The following is a 16,710-nucleotide window of genomic DNA, read 5'->3' on the forward strand; positions in this document are numbered from 1 at the left end:
GGACGAATCAAAGGCTGCCGCTAGCACATTCTTTCCGCAAGAATCCTGCCACTTTTCCGTGCGTGCTCACAAGTCATAATGGCAGCATCAAGCCGTCTCTCGAGTATACTTCCGCAGCAAGACATGATAAAAGCATATTTTATGTAATAAAATCAAAATACAAGATGTTGGAGCCATCATTTGGCGTCGCGGACAAAATGTGCACGAGGAGTGGCTTCTGCCTCCGGAGAAAAATATATTTTGTGTAGAATAACAAAATACCACTCCTATTATTGGATATTGTGGCTACAAATTTGGCGTCTAGAAGAAAATGTGCCCGAGAAGTGGCATCTGCCTCGGGAAATGTCGATTTATTATTCCATCCTTGGCTTGGCGACAACAACAGTGGAGTCCAAACCAAAGGCGCCTCCCCAGCCCAAACCAAACGTCACCTGGCGCTCGACCTACCCGCGGGATGTCGCGCGGGTCCCGCCGGGTTCCGGACCCCACCTCGCCACGCCAAAGCACGCAGGGAGCGTAGCCGAGACCCGCCTACGCGGCTTACGGAACCCGAGACGGCGTGACCCCCATCCCCACCCGCCCTCCCGCTTCCCGAAACACGCGGCCCCATGCTCCGGGCGTGGGGAGAGCCCATCCCCGCCGTCCCCTCCCCATCCGACGCCCGCGCTCCGCCCCGCTTCGCTCACCACGCCTTAAACGCCACCGCCTCCCCCTCTTCTCTCCCCTGGCCCCTCTCCCTCTCTCTCCTCCCCCCATCTTGTTGAGCTCAACGAAACGCAACGCCTCGCTGCGGAAATACTAGTAGCAGCAGCCGCGCTCGCTCACGAGTCCCAGCACGGTCTCCTCACTGCCAACCCAATCCCATTGCTCCCGCCCGCGGACCAATCCGCTGATGGCCGCCGCGCGCGCGGAACCCTAGGAGCGGGCGGGCGGGCGGCCGACACGCTCGCCATGGGCTCCCTGGAGAACGGGGCCGCTGCGGCGGCGGCGGGGAGCTGCAAGCGCGGGCTGGCCCCGGCGCCGCAGCCGCTGCGGGCGGGCAGCGCGCGGAGGGTGCGGGCGAGATCCAGGCTCGCGCGCTTCCTGCTGTTCGAGAAGGTGGACTACCTCCAGTGGATCGCCGCCTCCGCCGCCTTCTTCTTCGTCGCCATCGTCTTCGTCGCCTTCCTCCCGGGGTCGGGCGTCGTCGAGCGGCCCAGGCTGATGCTCCCCTCTCGCCGCGCGGGGCCTGGGCGCGGCGGGGGCGAGCACCCCTCGCTGCCCCGCGTCGACTTTGGACTCGTGGGGCGGGAGGCGGGCGTGGCGTTCGAGCCGACCAGGCTGAGGGAGAAGTGGGCGAGGGAGCGGAGGGAGGAGGCCCGGAGCTTGGCGGAGCTCGGGACGCCCGTCAGGAGGCTAGGGGTACGGAAGCCGCGCCTTGCCATGGTGAGTACTGATGGGTGGTGGCGTGGGGGGAGGATTTGTGTCGGTCGGGGATTGATTTCTGCGGTGTCATTCCTGATTTTTCTCACTACTCTCCTTTGAAATTTCTGTAGGTGTTTGGTGACTTGTATCCCAGCGCAATGCAGCTTCAGATGGTTAGCGTCGCCTCGGTGCTGGAGGCTATGGGCTACGAAATGAAGGTGCATGACTTAACTGCTTTACCGAATCATAGTCTTGCGAATCATTGCCTGCTAGTGTGCTTGTTGGTCGTTGCTCAAGCTCTTGGAGGTACAGATTTGAATGGAATGCATGCCCCTGTGTTCATTTTGTTAGACTTTGCTTCTAGGAGTTTTTTTTTAGAAAGAGAATTCTAGGAGTTGGTGGAGAACTGGAGATAGCTTAATGGTTGAGCTGAGCTGTTGGTGGAGAACTGGTTATAGCTTAATGGTTGAGCTGAGCTGTTGTGATTAATCGTCAATGTTTCAGAGCAAGTTGGTTTGCCAGTATGATGTATGCACCTCTCGGGCAACACATGAGCCACATTGTTGATCTGTGTGTTCCAGTTTCGAAGTAAAAGTAGGATACCACTCTAAGTGTGGGATTACTTCAATTGACTCGTGTGGTAGTTAAATAGCTCTGCAGTTGGATGTCCTCAGTGTGGAAGTAACGTGATGCGGATTGTATTTTTTGCTACGTCCATGTCAATGCAGTTTTTGTGCTATGGAAAATTTCAGGGCCTACAACTTATCAAGTAGCTAAATTAGAGATGCTACCCTTTTTGCTGAACTTGCATCCCGTGCTATATTTTGTCCTGAAAGTTGGTTTTGAATGTTGATAAACCTGTCTTTTTTTTTTGATAAACCTGTCTAGTTGCCTAGTTGGTGATTTTTTTTTCAAAGAGGAACATCTGCCCTCGTGTATTAGAATGCTGCTGCCAGTAACATGTTTTATATAAGCATTTGTGACACTGCATTATTACTTGGCTGTCAGAACTTGGAAACATAACGTTATATTGGTATCCAGATCGATCGACTTTGCCTCTATGATGAATGGTCTTATGTGCTAAAAAATGTAAGGAATGAATACTTTTACCCTTTTTTGTGCGGGTAAAGTGTTACCTGCAAAAGTTATGAATTGGCAACATTATTAGACTTCCATATGCCCAAGAAACACAACGAGACAACAAGATTCAGCATATTTTAAATGTACTTAACCAAGATTCTGGCAATGCTAGTAAACTTTTCCTGGGGAGATAAGTTGGCATGTTGCTTTATTCGTATTGATTTCTTGAAATATGTTTTTAAGTATGTGCAGATTTTTTGGATAAATGATACTTGGAAAACTGTATTATTACACAGTAAGCTGCTAAGTTTAGTCAACATGTGCTGCATCACCTGCTTGTTCCTTCTCTTTTTTTTGATCATTTGATGCTAGTATGAGTTAAGATTTCCTACATATATATTTGCTTAGTCATTTTCATATACAGCCAAAATGATTTCCGTGAACCTTAGTTTTCTTTACAAATTATTAATCCAGGTTTTCTCACTTGAGGATGGCCCTTGTGGTAATATTTGGAGAGCCATTGGAGCGCCAGTGAGCATTTTACCTGAGGAAGCAAACCAACCTAATTCTGTAGATTGGTTACAGTAAGTTTCTGAAGTTCTCTCTCCTGTTGTTTTCTTCTCGCTTACTGTATTTTCACATTATGTGTCCCATCTCGCTTTTACTGATAAGATGTGGCACCAGCCTCACTTTCTTATCATTTCCTCACCAGGTTAATTTGCATTATTTCTGCAGCTATGATGGCATACTTGTGAATTCTATTGAGGCAAGACCAGTATTCTCAAGGTAGCATTACAAAACTAGAATCATATGACTATTTTTCTTCATCTGTTTCAGAATGTGATAGAATGCTTTCTCAAAGTCAGATTTTTGATTTGGACCGTGTGTCTGTGCCTTCCTACAGTCTTCTGCACGAGCCTTTCAAATCCGTACCTGTCATTTGGACTGTGCATGAATATTCTCTTGCTCATCGTATTGAAGAATATAATGCGAGTGGAATGATTCAGATCATAGATGCTTGGAAAGAAGTCTTCAGCAGGGCAAATGTTATAGTTTTCCCAAACTATATATTACCGGTATTTAATTCTAATCTGATTGTGATTTCAACAATCATACAGTCATTGTCATATGGATAAAGATCCTCTAACCTAAAAGTATAATTAAATATTTTTCTGCAGGTGATGTATGCTGCATTTGATTCTGGTAACTATTTCATTGTTCCAGGTTCTCCCTCAGAAGTATTTCAGGCTGATAACTTTATTGCCAACCATTCCCACCAAGATGCGAGGATCAGCTTGGGCTTGAGCACCAAAGACTTTGTAATTGCAATTGTTGGTACTCCATTTTCATATGGTGAGAATTTGATGGAAGAGACGCTTGTCTTGCAAGCAATAGGTCCTCTGTTACAGCAATATCACTCCGAGAATAGCACAGAATCTGAACTGAAAGTGAAGATCTTCACTGGAAACAAAACTGAGAAGCATAAGATGGTCCTTGAGGTTTGCTTCACGCCTTCATATTCTGTTTCATCATGTGAACTGGTTATTTACAGACTTCATTGTTTGAATTCGTATCTAACAATGTATTAGTTTTCTGGTTTTGATAGTCTGCTGCTCTGAGTGTTGGCTTCCCAAGAGGTGCAGTGGAGCATGTTGCTGCTGGTGACAAGCACGACCTCCTTCATACAGCTGACCTTGTTATATATGGTTCCTGTCTCGAGGAGCAATCATTCCCCAGTGTGCTAGTCCAAGCTATGAGTCTTGAGAAGCTAGTTATAGCTCCTGACCTTGCAATTGTTAGAAAACATGTATGTTTATGAGTGCACCGACATTTAGATTGTGATTCATCTCTAGTTTCCAAATACTGAAGACTGCATATTGTATATTAGAAATAAACTAACATGGTTGTCGTATGGTGTAGATTGATGATGGGGTAAACGGGCTTCTTTTTCCAAAGAAGAATATTGGCATGTTAACTCAAGTCCTACTTCGAGCAGTGTCGAATGGTAAAGTGTCTGTTTCAGGGCAAAAAATTGCATCAGTTGGAAAGGCCTATGCCAAGAACCTTATGGCTTCTGAGACCATTGAGGGCTATGCTGAGCTTCTGGAAAATGTTATCAAGTTCCCCACTGATGCACTAAGCCCTTTAACCGCTGGTGAGATACCTTTAGCTCTGAAACAAGAGTGGAAATGGCACCTATTTGAGGATGTGAAGCATTTACACCATGTTAATGGGAGTTTGTCTGGCTACAAGATACTCCAGAAACTAGAGCAGGAGTGGCATAGCAACCTAATGGAACGCCCTCCTGTTGGTACATCGAAGAATAGTGAAGCATTCTCTGCAATTGCCTGGGAGGAACAGAGAGCAAATGAAGTTATGGATATCAAAAGAAAAATGGAAGAAGATGAGGTAAAACAATGCTTCACGTGGTTTTCACATCCTCTTCTTTTTAAACAATGCTACAAAGTAACTGGGGTTGATTGTTATGTAGTTGAAGGACAGGAATGACCAACTTCATGGAACATGGGAGGAGGTGTACAGAAATGTCAAAAGGGTAGAGAGGTTAAAGAATGAATTGCATGAAAGAGACGACAAGGAGCTTGAGCGGACAGGTCAGCCGCTTTGTATATATGAGCCTTTCTTTGGGGAGGGGACCTGGCCCTTTCTGCACCAAAGCTCTCTTTATCGTGGAGTTGGCCTGGTAAGCTGTTGTTACCTCTGAGCAACAATAAATATTTTTGGTTGGCCTGTTATGTGATGATGTGTAAACTCCCATCGGTGTCATTGCATGATATTTGGGTGATACAGATTTATAGTCAGTTGAGGAGGCAGAATTCCACATGATTTATCATCATTGGTGGAGTTCCACCACTCTTAATTTGCATCCTCTATCCCCTTCAAAACCTGATCCATCCAAACTGCATCCAAGAATCGTGCATTTATACTTTAGCATCCAAAAGTTCATTTGCAGTAGATATTTTCCCTTCGCTAAAATTGGCATAGTTTCTTCAAATGGTTATGTTCAAGCAAAATAGTAGCTAAAACTAAATCTAGCATAGTTTCGCTACGTATGATTTTGCTTTACAAATTCTCAATGGCTGATGTTGATAATTTGCTTCTCTTTCATTAGTCTTCAAAAGGTCGAAGACCAGGAGCGGATGATATTGATGCCTCTTCTCGCCTTCCACTTCTCAACAATGTTTACTATAGAGATATTCTTGGTGAATTTGGAGCTTTCTTTGCTCTTGCCAACAGAATTGACCGTATACATAAAAATTCTTGGATAGGGTTTCAGTCCTGGAGAGTAACAGCGAGAAAGGTAATGATCAAGATCAAGTTCATTTAGATTTCTTTTTTTTTTAATTTCTTTTTTGGGGGCATACCATGGATTTCATGAGTCTGATTGATAAAATGATGATTAGGCAAGTGTTCTGTGTATGGAACGTGTTGTTTTAGTGCAGTGAGAACTATCTACATTGTCTTGCATAACAATTAACATCCTACTTAAACTGAGCAGCTGTTTTTCTAAACAGGAAAACTTATCAGAGAATGCTGAATCTGCAATTTTAGAAGCCATTCAATCTCAAAAGCATGGAGATGCCTTTTATTTTTGGGTTCGGATGGATCAAGATCCAAGGAACCATGCTAATAAAGATTTTTGGTCCTTCTGTGATGCAATCAATGCTGGGAACTGCAGGTTAGCCAGTTAACTATATTTCATATTTCATATATTGAACTGATATCCAAGCCTGCAAATGTGCTCGTTTGAGAAATGTTGCTTTTTTGTCCCTGGTTGGGATTCATCTCTAGCTTACCCCTACTTGCTTGGGAATGAAGAGTTTTGTTGTTGCTGCACATAGTCAATTCTATGAAGCAAATACCAAATACGTCTCATACAGAATAATCATTCAAAGAGTTCTATGTTCTTTTCTTATAGAGTAGTTATTTCACTGCTGGTTCTCCAGTGTCTGTAAGTAGATCGTTGTTACAGAACTATGAAATCTATTACATTAATACTCCCTCCGTTCCAAATTATAGGTCGTTTTGGTTTTTCTAGATACACAGTTTTCATTATGTATCTAGACATAGCGTATATCTAGATGCGTAGAAAAATCTGTGTATCTAGAAAAGCCAAAATGACATATATTTTGAAACGGAGGGAGTATATGCTATATGTATGTATATACGAATACCTGCATCCTAGCCAATGTAATCAGCTGTCTTGTATACCATTCAATGGTATTGTCATTGCGGACATTGTTCGGTTACAACTGAACTAATCTACTCTGTGCTTCTACCTCAAAGGTTAGCATTTTCGGAGGCCTTCCAAAGGATGTATGGTGTTCAGCTTGATCATGAACTGGATTCTCTGCTACATATGCCTAGTGATGGAGACACTTGGTCTGTGATGCAAAGTTGGGTTTTGCCTACACGGTCATTCCTAGAATTTGTTATGTTTTCAAGGTATGCCTTATGTTTTTAGAATCTTATTGAGAATCTAGCAAGGTTGCTAAGTTATAACTAGATAAAGATGTGTGCACTGGTTAATTATCTAATGCTATATGTATATCAAACTATCTACTGTGAATGAGCACCAGGATGTTGCTGATCTAAGTATATTTATGTCAGTACTGGTAGAATTGCGGTGCTAGTGATGATTTGGGGTAGTGTACTTTATGCAGGTAATTTACCTGTTAGACCGTAGTGATGCAAGCCAAGATCCAAATGAAGTGCTTTTTTTACATGGATAGTTTTAACTGCTACAGTGTAGTTTCTTATTGACCGGGGTCCAAAACAAAACCTGTTTGTCTACAAGTATTTGGTCATTTGATCATTTCAAAGCATTGTGTTGCTATAACAGCATGTTAGGCATCAATCGACAATTTGACATGGAGCAAACCCTTTTGGTCGCTATTTGCTTGCCTGTGTTGTTCATTGTGTTCATTCCTTTTACCTGATAGGATATTATATTAATCCAGCCCTTTTCTATATGCTTGGTTATTGTTACAGTATGCTATTGCTTTTTCAGAATGTTTGTTGATGCACTGGATGCACAAATGTATGACAAACACCATCGAACTGGTCATTGCATCTTGAGTCTTCACAAGGTGAGCCCTGAGATAGCATTAATTAATTTTCAAGTCCTGTCCCAGAGCACTAGTTTCTGAAGATAGAATAATCAATAGTATTAATGAAATTTGGTACCTATAAGAATCTGAGATAATCACCATGCCAATATACATGGTCATCCTCTTGTGCTCAGAAAAGAAGAAAAATTTAAGCTCACCATTCGCATTTGCCTCATAGTGAGCCTTGTTTTTGTTATGCGTTTTTGCCACATGCTTATGGTTAATTATAAGCTCATCTACCTTAAAAGAAATTGCGTTGTTGACCTCTTTGTTTTCTGTACAGGACCAGCACTGCTACTGTCGTCTTCTGGAGGTGATTGTGAATGTTTGGGCATTCCACAGTGCGCGGCGGATGGTTTATGTCAATCCTGAGACTGGTGTAATGCAGGAGCAGCACCAGCTCAGTGGCAGGAAAGGTCAGATGTCAGTCCAGTGGTTCTCCTACGCCACTCTGAAGAGCATGGATGAGGAGTTGGCAGAAGAGTTCGACTCAGACCACCCAGACAGGAGGTGGCTCTGGCCACAAACTGGAGAAGTCTTCTGGCAAGGTCTCTATGAGAGGGAGCGGACCATGCGGCAACAGGAAAAGGAGCGCCGGAAGCAGCAGAGCAGAGACAAGATCCAGAGAATCAAGAAGAGAGCTCGGCAAAAGACGCTGGGCAAGTATATAAAGCCACCACCTGAGGATATCGGTGCCTCGAACCATACGATGACGGTAGATTTGTAGCATTTTGACCACATACTTAGGGCGATGATTCTTTCTGCAGGAAATTTTGTTCATTCTTTCATCGTTATGGCTAATGTCCTCACTAGTTGCCCCCTGGACGGGTGTCCATATTTGATCAATTTTGTTGTGCCCTCTGTACTGGGTGTTAACGGCGGCGTTGTAAGATATCTAGACCATCGAGTTGCCACCCTAGATGTAAATTGGATTCCCTTGGGTGCTTTTCTTCTAGCTTAAAATTTTCTAACAGCTGCTTTGCGTCTGCAGAACAAATTGGGTAAATGAGTAAATGACTGATGTCCCATATATGGTTGAGCCTCTGCTAATGTCTACTTTCGTTGTCGAGAATCTTGCTGTTGTTAACTATTCTGATCGCCTACACTAAATCGTTCATAATCCGAATCAAGTCCTGATTGCGCCTGGACCATCGATATGCTGGGAACTGGCAAAAGTCGACGGCATCAACTGGGTTCGCGAGTCGAATACAAGGATCAGTGTGATAAGCTTTGTGTAATTGACAAACACATGACTACTTGTATTGTATGAGCTTACCCTAGGCTCTCAGTAGAATGAGCAGCCGCATGAACATTACATTTCACACCGAAGCAAGTTGCAGGGAGCAAAATCTAGCCCAAACAAGAACACTGAAGTACCTAAACTAAAAAGACAAACATGGACACTTCAGCGACATTAAGTAATTACAATAACAGAGACAATACATCCCCATGCTCTAAGGACCTACCCTCTTATTTTCATAGTACACGAACGAGGTAGATCCTATCAAACCCGAGCAAGAGCAACACAATTGAAGGAATCTTGAAGGCTTGACTTAATCTATCTCGGAACTGATCAAAACTGCAGGCAACCAGTTTCTTGTAGAACCTTTCCCCTCACATCCACGCTATCTTGCCTGAAGCACAATTCTCTGAGCCACCAACGCTTGTACTGCTTCCGCCCTGCGAAAGTAAAGCCAACAGCCCGCCACCATGGACTCTGCCCTCCGGCAGTGGATCGATCATAGACTGGGCCAGGACAGAAGGATGAACGCCATTTGGAACAGAGCCACCCATACCCAGCAAAGCTTGGCCACCATGGATTGTCTTCTCATGTGGATCTACCTGAACTGCAGCAACTTTCATCTCAGTCGGTTTGACATCCGCCGCAAACTGGTGGATTGCAGGACCTAATGTGCCACCACCATGAACACAGTGGTCCTGGACTAAAGTGCTGTGAGCTGAGCAGAGACCAGTCTTGCTTCGAACAAACCTATTGCATTGCTGTGTGCCAATACCAAAGCTCGCATCTGCCTCGCCCCATGAGCAGCGTTTACCGCCTCCATGAGCCTTACAGAAATCGGTGCTCCCCTGCGCACTCTTGGTGCAGCCCTCAGACTTGCATCTCTTGCCACCTCCATGGCGCACACAGTACTCTGTGCGCCCTCTAGCACTCTTAGTGCAGCCAGAGCTAGCACACCTTTTCCCACCACCATGTGCAACGCAATACTGAGTGCCACCATGCACACTCTTTGGGCACACGCCGCCACCCTGAAATGCACAGCGCTTGCCTCCGCCATGGCCCTTGCAAAATGCAGTGCTACCTTCAGCCCCTCTGGTGCATCCCAAGAATGTGCAGCGCTTTCCTCCACCATGCGCCTTGCAGAACTTTGTGCTTCCCTGAGCACCCTTTGTGCAATCTGGAAACTGGCACCGTCTTCCACCACCATGGGCGATGCAGAGGCCAGAATGACCTTCTGCACTTTTGGTGCAGTTCTCCTCCTGACACCTTTTTCCACCACCATGCTTGATGCACAAGCCAGATTTTCCACGAGCAGCTCGGGAGCAACCTTCATGGCTGCAACGGCGACCACCACCATGAGCTATGCAGTGGTCTGTGCGCCCTTCAGCACTCTTTGTACACCCAAGAAATTGGCATCTCCTGCCTCCACCATGGGCCTTGCAATAGATTGTCCTCCCCTCAGCACCTTTCTGGCAACCAGGTTTCTGGCAGCGCCTACCACCGCCATGGCCTATGCAGCGCCCTGATGCCCCTCTTGCTCCTTTCATGCATCCTGGGAACTGACAGCTTTTAGTGTTACTATTGCGCAGTTGCGGATTAGATGTCTCAGAAGTAGAGGCAACCGGACTTTTCACACTTGTAAACATAGTTGATGATATGACAGGAGAAGGCACAGAGGCATTGCCTTCATTGATTTTCTTTGGAAATCGAAAGGCATATGTTGCTTCACAAGCATATGATGATGAAACAATTGAATGCTCAAAAACCCAATTAAGCGGTACAGATCCTTCTCCTACAATGGCCTGTGATGAGTTGGCCATTGGTATCTCCAAGCCATCTGGTGACATCATGTTTGCATCAATGATAACTGATTCAGGCGAACCAGTAGACAAACTCAACTGAAGATCCAGTTTAGGAGAGTTTGTCGATGGCACATTTTCAACACCAACATGGGGTTTCTGTTGGCAGGGCACAATATCATTGCCAACATAAAACCCAAGGTTAAGACCAAGATCTACTGATGACTCCTCATCAATCTCCTTTAACAAAGATGAAGATGTTACACAAGCAGTGCCAGAACTTAGCTTGCTGTTATCAGATGAGCTTGGTGAGCATCCTAAACCCAAACTAAGTAAAGGGTTTCCAGTACTTTTGACTCCAGACATGGCACCTTGTTTCCTTTTTGATACTTTTGTCTTATAAATAGAAAAGCTGGAATATGCTGTGGAATCTGGTGTATTATCTTTCTGCAGAGCTGTATCTTGAGCTGTGCTCCAACAGCAGTAAGTCTTCAAGGAGCTGATACCATCATTAGACTCAAGGCCTCGAGTAGTTGTGTCCATTCCCGTTGAGGAACATCGAACGCAAAGCAACTAGAAAATGAAAAGAACCAATTGTCTGCCTTCTGGATATCATAACTCTACTACCATGTATTGTATTAGGAAGTTAGGACCCCTAGCAACCTCCACTGACAAAACCAGCTATATCATCACGATCCATGTCTCGCCACTTTCTATGTATGAAAGGGTATGATGAAGTTGTGAACTTAGCTTCAGTTTCTAGGTGCAAAGTTCCAGTTGTGGCATTCAGGCTAAATGAACTTTAATAATCCTGCTGGCCAATAAAAAAAATCAGTCAGTCACAATTACTAATCATGCAGCCAAAGGACTAGAAATTCTCCAACTAGCCAATTAACATCAAGGAATAAAATAACAAAGGAAAAGGTTACCATCGTCCAAACAGAGCTAGTGTAGTCAAATTAGAAATTATGGATTTCTGTCACAATTGATAGATCCTAGAATGATACCTGACAATTATAGTTCACTAAGCAGTCAAATCCACTGCTCATTAATCTCCAAAAAGAGTCTGTACACATAAAGAACCTTCGTTTACTACCCAAAAAAAAACACTAGTGCTAGTAAAGATACGAATAAGTTGCCTCCCCAGATAAATCAATGCCATTTGGCCATTGCAGCCTGTATAATTTTTTGTAATCGCGTGTTGCCAAAATATTATAGATCAATACAATTTAATTATTTTCCTTACAACTTTGTAAGTCTAGTGGTACCATTTTCATTCAACCTTAAAAAGGCAAAGATCAAATGCATATATACTATGTCCAATCAGGAGAAACACCGGTAGGTGAACAGGTAAAATTCAAGTCTGTTGCTATAAATTTGGTCAATAGCAAGGATCTTGTGCAACTGTCTCCTTTTTTCCCCAGAGGGAAAATTTTAGTCCATACCTCATGTTCATGTATAATAAGATCTCATGATCAAGAAACAATACATCTAAATCCAATAATGTTCAGCAGTAAGAAGAAAAGGTAGTTACTTGGGACTAAGAAATTAAAGGTATCAAAGGTTCTGAATCGTACCAAATAAAGCAGGGCTCTTTACAGGTTGGATGACTTCGAATAACAGAAGGAAGAAAGCTGGTATCACAATCCTGCAAAACGAGATCAGTTTTTATAAGATTTAAACTGTCAAATAGAGAATGGAATCATATTAAGCATCAAATTTCAATTGATTATCTACTTTTATTGAACAAGAAGGGCCAAATTGGCGAACTAGCTGGCCTTAGTAATTGGAAGGCACAGAAAAAAAGAACACATGGCAGCAAATACACCTACATCATACTGACCACAGCTAATTACAAGAATATCTAGAGGCAAGTGAAATCCAATCCACGAAATAAATTGATCCATGGACGGCACCATTGTGGTAAAGGTCCTAATGCCAGAGGAATCATTCTCTGGACCCTACTCACTTGTTACCCAACAGCCCGTTAGAGGAAGAGCTAAGCAAGGGGGACAACGAGTAGGAGAAATGGAAGTTTGGGCTTTAGAAGGATTTGGTGTTGCTCATATTTTACAAGAGATACTTATAAATCTGATCATCTTATAGCTCGCCAAGAAATACTTAATGCTACGATCTGGGGGAAAAGAGTGCCTAATCACGAGGATCCTCCAGAATCTTTTCGAGTGCTCGTTCGAGAACTACGATCTTTATTAACTCCTATTTATTTATTATCTAGGTTACGCCAGATGTTCTATGGATACAAGCTAAAGTCCTAGAGACCCCATTTAGTCCTACTTGATCAACTAGTTGGCTATTTTTATTTTCATTTTGATACTTATATTCTTTTCCAGTAAATGCTCCAGTACAGTTTCTACAGAAATAGTAAAATCTGTCTTCACAACAAATTTAACGATAGTTCTAAAATGCTTAGTACACCACTACACCTTAGCAATAGGTGGCACTAGTGTTAGAAGATCATTATATTGTTTTTTTTAAAAAAAAATATGCGATGTTCACAAGTTGTTAGAAAGGTCTGCACCTAATTTTACACCAAATTCATAAAATAAGTAAGAATTGCTTGCAATTCAGCACGCATTAAGTATTTACATTACAAGATAATTAATCAGGAACAAACCAGTGGATTGATTATCCACGAAAAATGAGCAGCTCACCAAAACTCCATATGCGATAAAAAAGAATCCTACACCATCTGGTAGCACAAGATGCATCAAAATTTGAACTCACGTTTATGAGAAAAGCAGTACTGATCTTACTGAATGTATAATCCCCTTGCCTAAAAGGATTACATCGCTGAAGGAAGTGGAACATTCAGACATAAATGCACACTTTATCCGATAATAACTACAGGAGGTACCATACTAATACCGTTGTCCTGCGGCAAACATTAGTAATCTAGGTAACGACGAACAGGGGACAAAATGAGAGAGGGGGAGAGATGATAAAAGTCTCCGCTCTCCATTGAGAAGCTCTTCAAATTTCGTTACTAAGCTAACAGAAACAACCCAACAACGAGACAAATCTGGGGTGAAGGCCGTCCAGAAATCAAATGAAATTCACGCGTCCTGTGCCGAAGGATCCTAGAAAAAGCAATATCAGCGACGAGAAAAGGAGCAGACCAACAATTTGAATGGTGAGACCTTCTCTATCACCAAATTGCGCACCCTGAACACAGACTTGCACAGAAACGGGAAAAGGCCGCATCACGACGAAGGGAGCCGCAAACAGACCATTCAAAAAAAAAAGCAACGAGACCAGAATTCCTTTTTTTAAAAAAGGGAAATCCTGTCAATCGAACAGAAGAATTTTGCGAGTTGTACGTCCACAAATCACATGATGAAAAACAGAAATCGAAAATCCCACTTCGTTTTCCAAGGAACAGCGGCCGAAACAGTGATATATTCACAAAACAATTAAACAAACAAGAGCCGGCAAGGAACGAACCCATTAACGCCCCCCAAACGGGCTAGTAATACCTATACGCGAGGATTCGAGGCCGCAACCGATGCAAGCTCTCCTACACCGCGCCGCCGACCCAGCACCGCACCGAACGGCCGAAACACACACACAACCAACAGCGAGCGGAGACAGAGAATCGGACAACAGCCGACGCGCCCACACCTGTGCTGGACGGCGAGAGAGACGAGCGGCCACCCCGGGCACGATCCAAGCCGTGCGCCGGCCGAGTCGCTAGGGTTTTTGAGGCCGCTGCGCGCGGGAGAAGGCGAGAGAGAGAGAGAGAGAGAGAGAGAGAGAGAGGCCCCGCCGCCGCGAACAGCGCCCACGGCTTTGTAGGAGAGGCGGAGGGAGAAGCGGTCGTGGGAAGAGGAGGAGAAAAACCGAGAACGCAAGCGGGGGCGCTAAAAAAGGCGATGAGGCGCGGCAAATCGCTGAGGCCACACCGCTTGCTGGTCGAGGAGTGCGACGTCGAAAAGAGGGGAAAAGGAGATGTATCTGCGCATGCGCCGTGCGTTGGGTTGCCATGCCACCTGGCTTGGCGTGTCGTCTAGATTCGATCGTGAGGCCTTTTGTATAGTGCCGGTATGCTGGATTGTTAGTTTGTTACTGTAGGGTAGGCCACTGTAACGGTGGCTCCTCCGCCAGGTTATGTTTTTTTCTTCACGAAGTGAGCTCAGCTGTTAAATTCAAGGGAAACAAACAAAATCTTCAAGTTTAGAGGAAAAAGGTGAGCTGATATTGAATCAGAAACTTCTGTGGCTCACTATTCATGTATTTTGACATAGTTTGTGGTGGGTTCCTAAAAGTTATGCTTTATGATAAAATCATTTCGATCCCCATATCTATATTTAAACTAGTTCGAATTTCGCTCATATAATTTTCTATTAATATTTGGAACCCACCACCGACCTTTTATTGATAAATTAAATGAGTTTTTGAAGATGCGGACAGTTAAAGTTATACTTCCTCTGTAGGTCATATTTATTAGGAAAATGATTAATAATGGAGTTGGATATGAGGGTATTTTAAATTTGGTATTACTATGTATATCAAAATTTATATACGTTTATGATTGCATATTTTGATTATGCGTTGTTCTAAAACAGATTTATCAGGAAAAGACTGGTCAGAAGCACATTGCCACTACCCGGAACAAGAGTGACTCCAAGCTCCAGCTTCCGGCACCTGCTTTCCTCTAGGAGATGACTTGCCAAGAACCAGGCTGCACGATCCATTGAACCCGCCCTTGTTTCCATCCTCCCCCTATGATCGAGCGTCACCCATCCAGGTGCACCCGCGGCGTCACGCGCGGGATTGGGGACGACGGGCGGGTGATGCTAGCGCTTTTATCCCCTCGACCCTTTCCGCCCGAGACGGCAACCAAAAGCCGGCGAGCAGCCGCGTGTGCCGAGGACTGCACAGCACACACGGGCGCGCACGTTTACCGCTGCGTGGGCCCCGTCCACCCCCTGGACCCACATGCCAGAGGGAGGCAGCACGGCAGGTAAAGTAGCCTCGGGCGCCGCGTCGTCGCGGGATTGGGTTGGGGGGGGCCACGTGGGCGGCACCGCAGCGGCTCGCCACCGTCCGTGGTGCGGTGCCGGTGCGCGCCCGCGGCCCCCGCCCCGCCCCCTCCCCCGTCCTCTTTTGGCGCTCGTGGCGTATTTTGTTTCGTTTTGCCTTTATTGCCCTTTGTTTTAGCCTGGCCTTGTCGCACGTTTGCCCACTGTTGGGCTTGTGCTCCGTGTCTCTGGATCGGCGGACACGGCCTCGTGCCCCTCAGCTCTCAGCGAAAAATGCTTCAGCACCACTCTGCAAAACGTTCACTCGTAACCAACGGATTATCGGACTAGTAGTGTGCCAACGGGCTTCTAGCTGATTTAGTTTGCTGATTCCAATAGCATTTCTCATGGGTAGGTTCGACTTTCTGTGGGAGCTGAGGTTAAAAAATATCCCGCTCACTAGCATGGTCAGGATTTGGAGGTTTTTTCGATCGGAAAGCCAACTGCTTCCTCTTAATAAAAAAACGGTTGAGCTGTCATACCCCATCCGTTATGCTGGCTGTCCATTGAGCCCATCATCACAATTAACTATATTAGTTGCTGGATATACTTATTATTCGTCATATTGTGTTGTGCCTTCTCTAAGAAGAGAGAAATAGTATCACACTTATTCAATGTTCGCTTTGGCTTCAAGCTTGATAACACCTAATGATAATGTTTTTTTTAATATTAAGATCTTCAATGTCATACATAAATTTGTTCATTTGCGTTGTGTCAAAGTTTTAGGTATATATAAACTCGGCTATATATTTGGCTGCATTCATAGTTTGATTCGATGACAATTTTTTGCTAGACAACCTCTCATATTTGGCCCCGCCTTTTGCGTGAGATACAAAATTTGTTTGGCCATTTTGACACTCTAGTCTCATCTGCTCCGACCGAGAGCAACCTAAACAAAAAAATGAAAGCCCGTGCTTACTGCTCAGCCCCCCGCCGCGCCGCCCCACCCCCCGGTTTGTTTCTTTTGAAAAAAGGAACCCTATGTCAATTGAAGTGTGACCACATATAGCTTATTCAAG

At 44.5% G+C, this 16,710-nt stretch overlaps 1 protein-coding gene and 1 pseudogene across 1 annotated transcript; one reads left to right on the forward strand and one right to left on the reverse strand.

The window, feature by feature from the left end:
* Positions 1-742: 742 nt before the first annotated feature.
* LOC112891954 lies at positions 743-8,669 on the forward strand. Its single transcript, XM_025958971.1, has 14 exons — positions 743-1,425; positions 1,536-1,622; positions 2,959-3,068; positions 3,220-3,270; positions 3,389-3,560; positions 3,663-3,983; positions 4,091-4,291; positions 4,405-4,893; positions 4,976-5,185; positions 5,615-5,803; positions 6,018-6,181; positions 6,790-6,948; positions 7,514-7,592; positions 7,897-8,669. Exons 1-14 carry the CDS (start codon positions 952-954, stop codon positions 8,338-8,340), a joined length of 3,150 nt encoding a protein of 1,049 aa, XP_025814756.1. The 5' UTR covers positions 743-951; the 3' UTR covers positions 8,341-8,669.
* Positions 8,670-8,851: 182 nt separating this feature from the next.
* LOC112891955 lies at positions 8,852-14,285 on the reverse strand (annotated as a pseudogene).
* Between the last annotated feature and the right edge of the window lie 2,425 nt (positions 14,286-16,710).

This window comes from Panicum hallii, chromosome 5 (genome assembly GCF_002211085.1).
Source record: "Panicum hallii strain FIL2 chromosome 5, PHallii_v3.1, whole genome shotgun sequence".
Classification (NCBI taxonomy): Eukaryota; Viridiplantae; Streptophyta; class Magnoliopsida; order Poales; family Poaceae; genus Panicum; species Panicum hallii.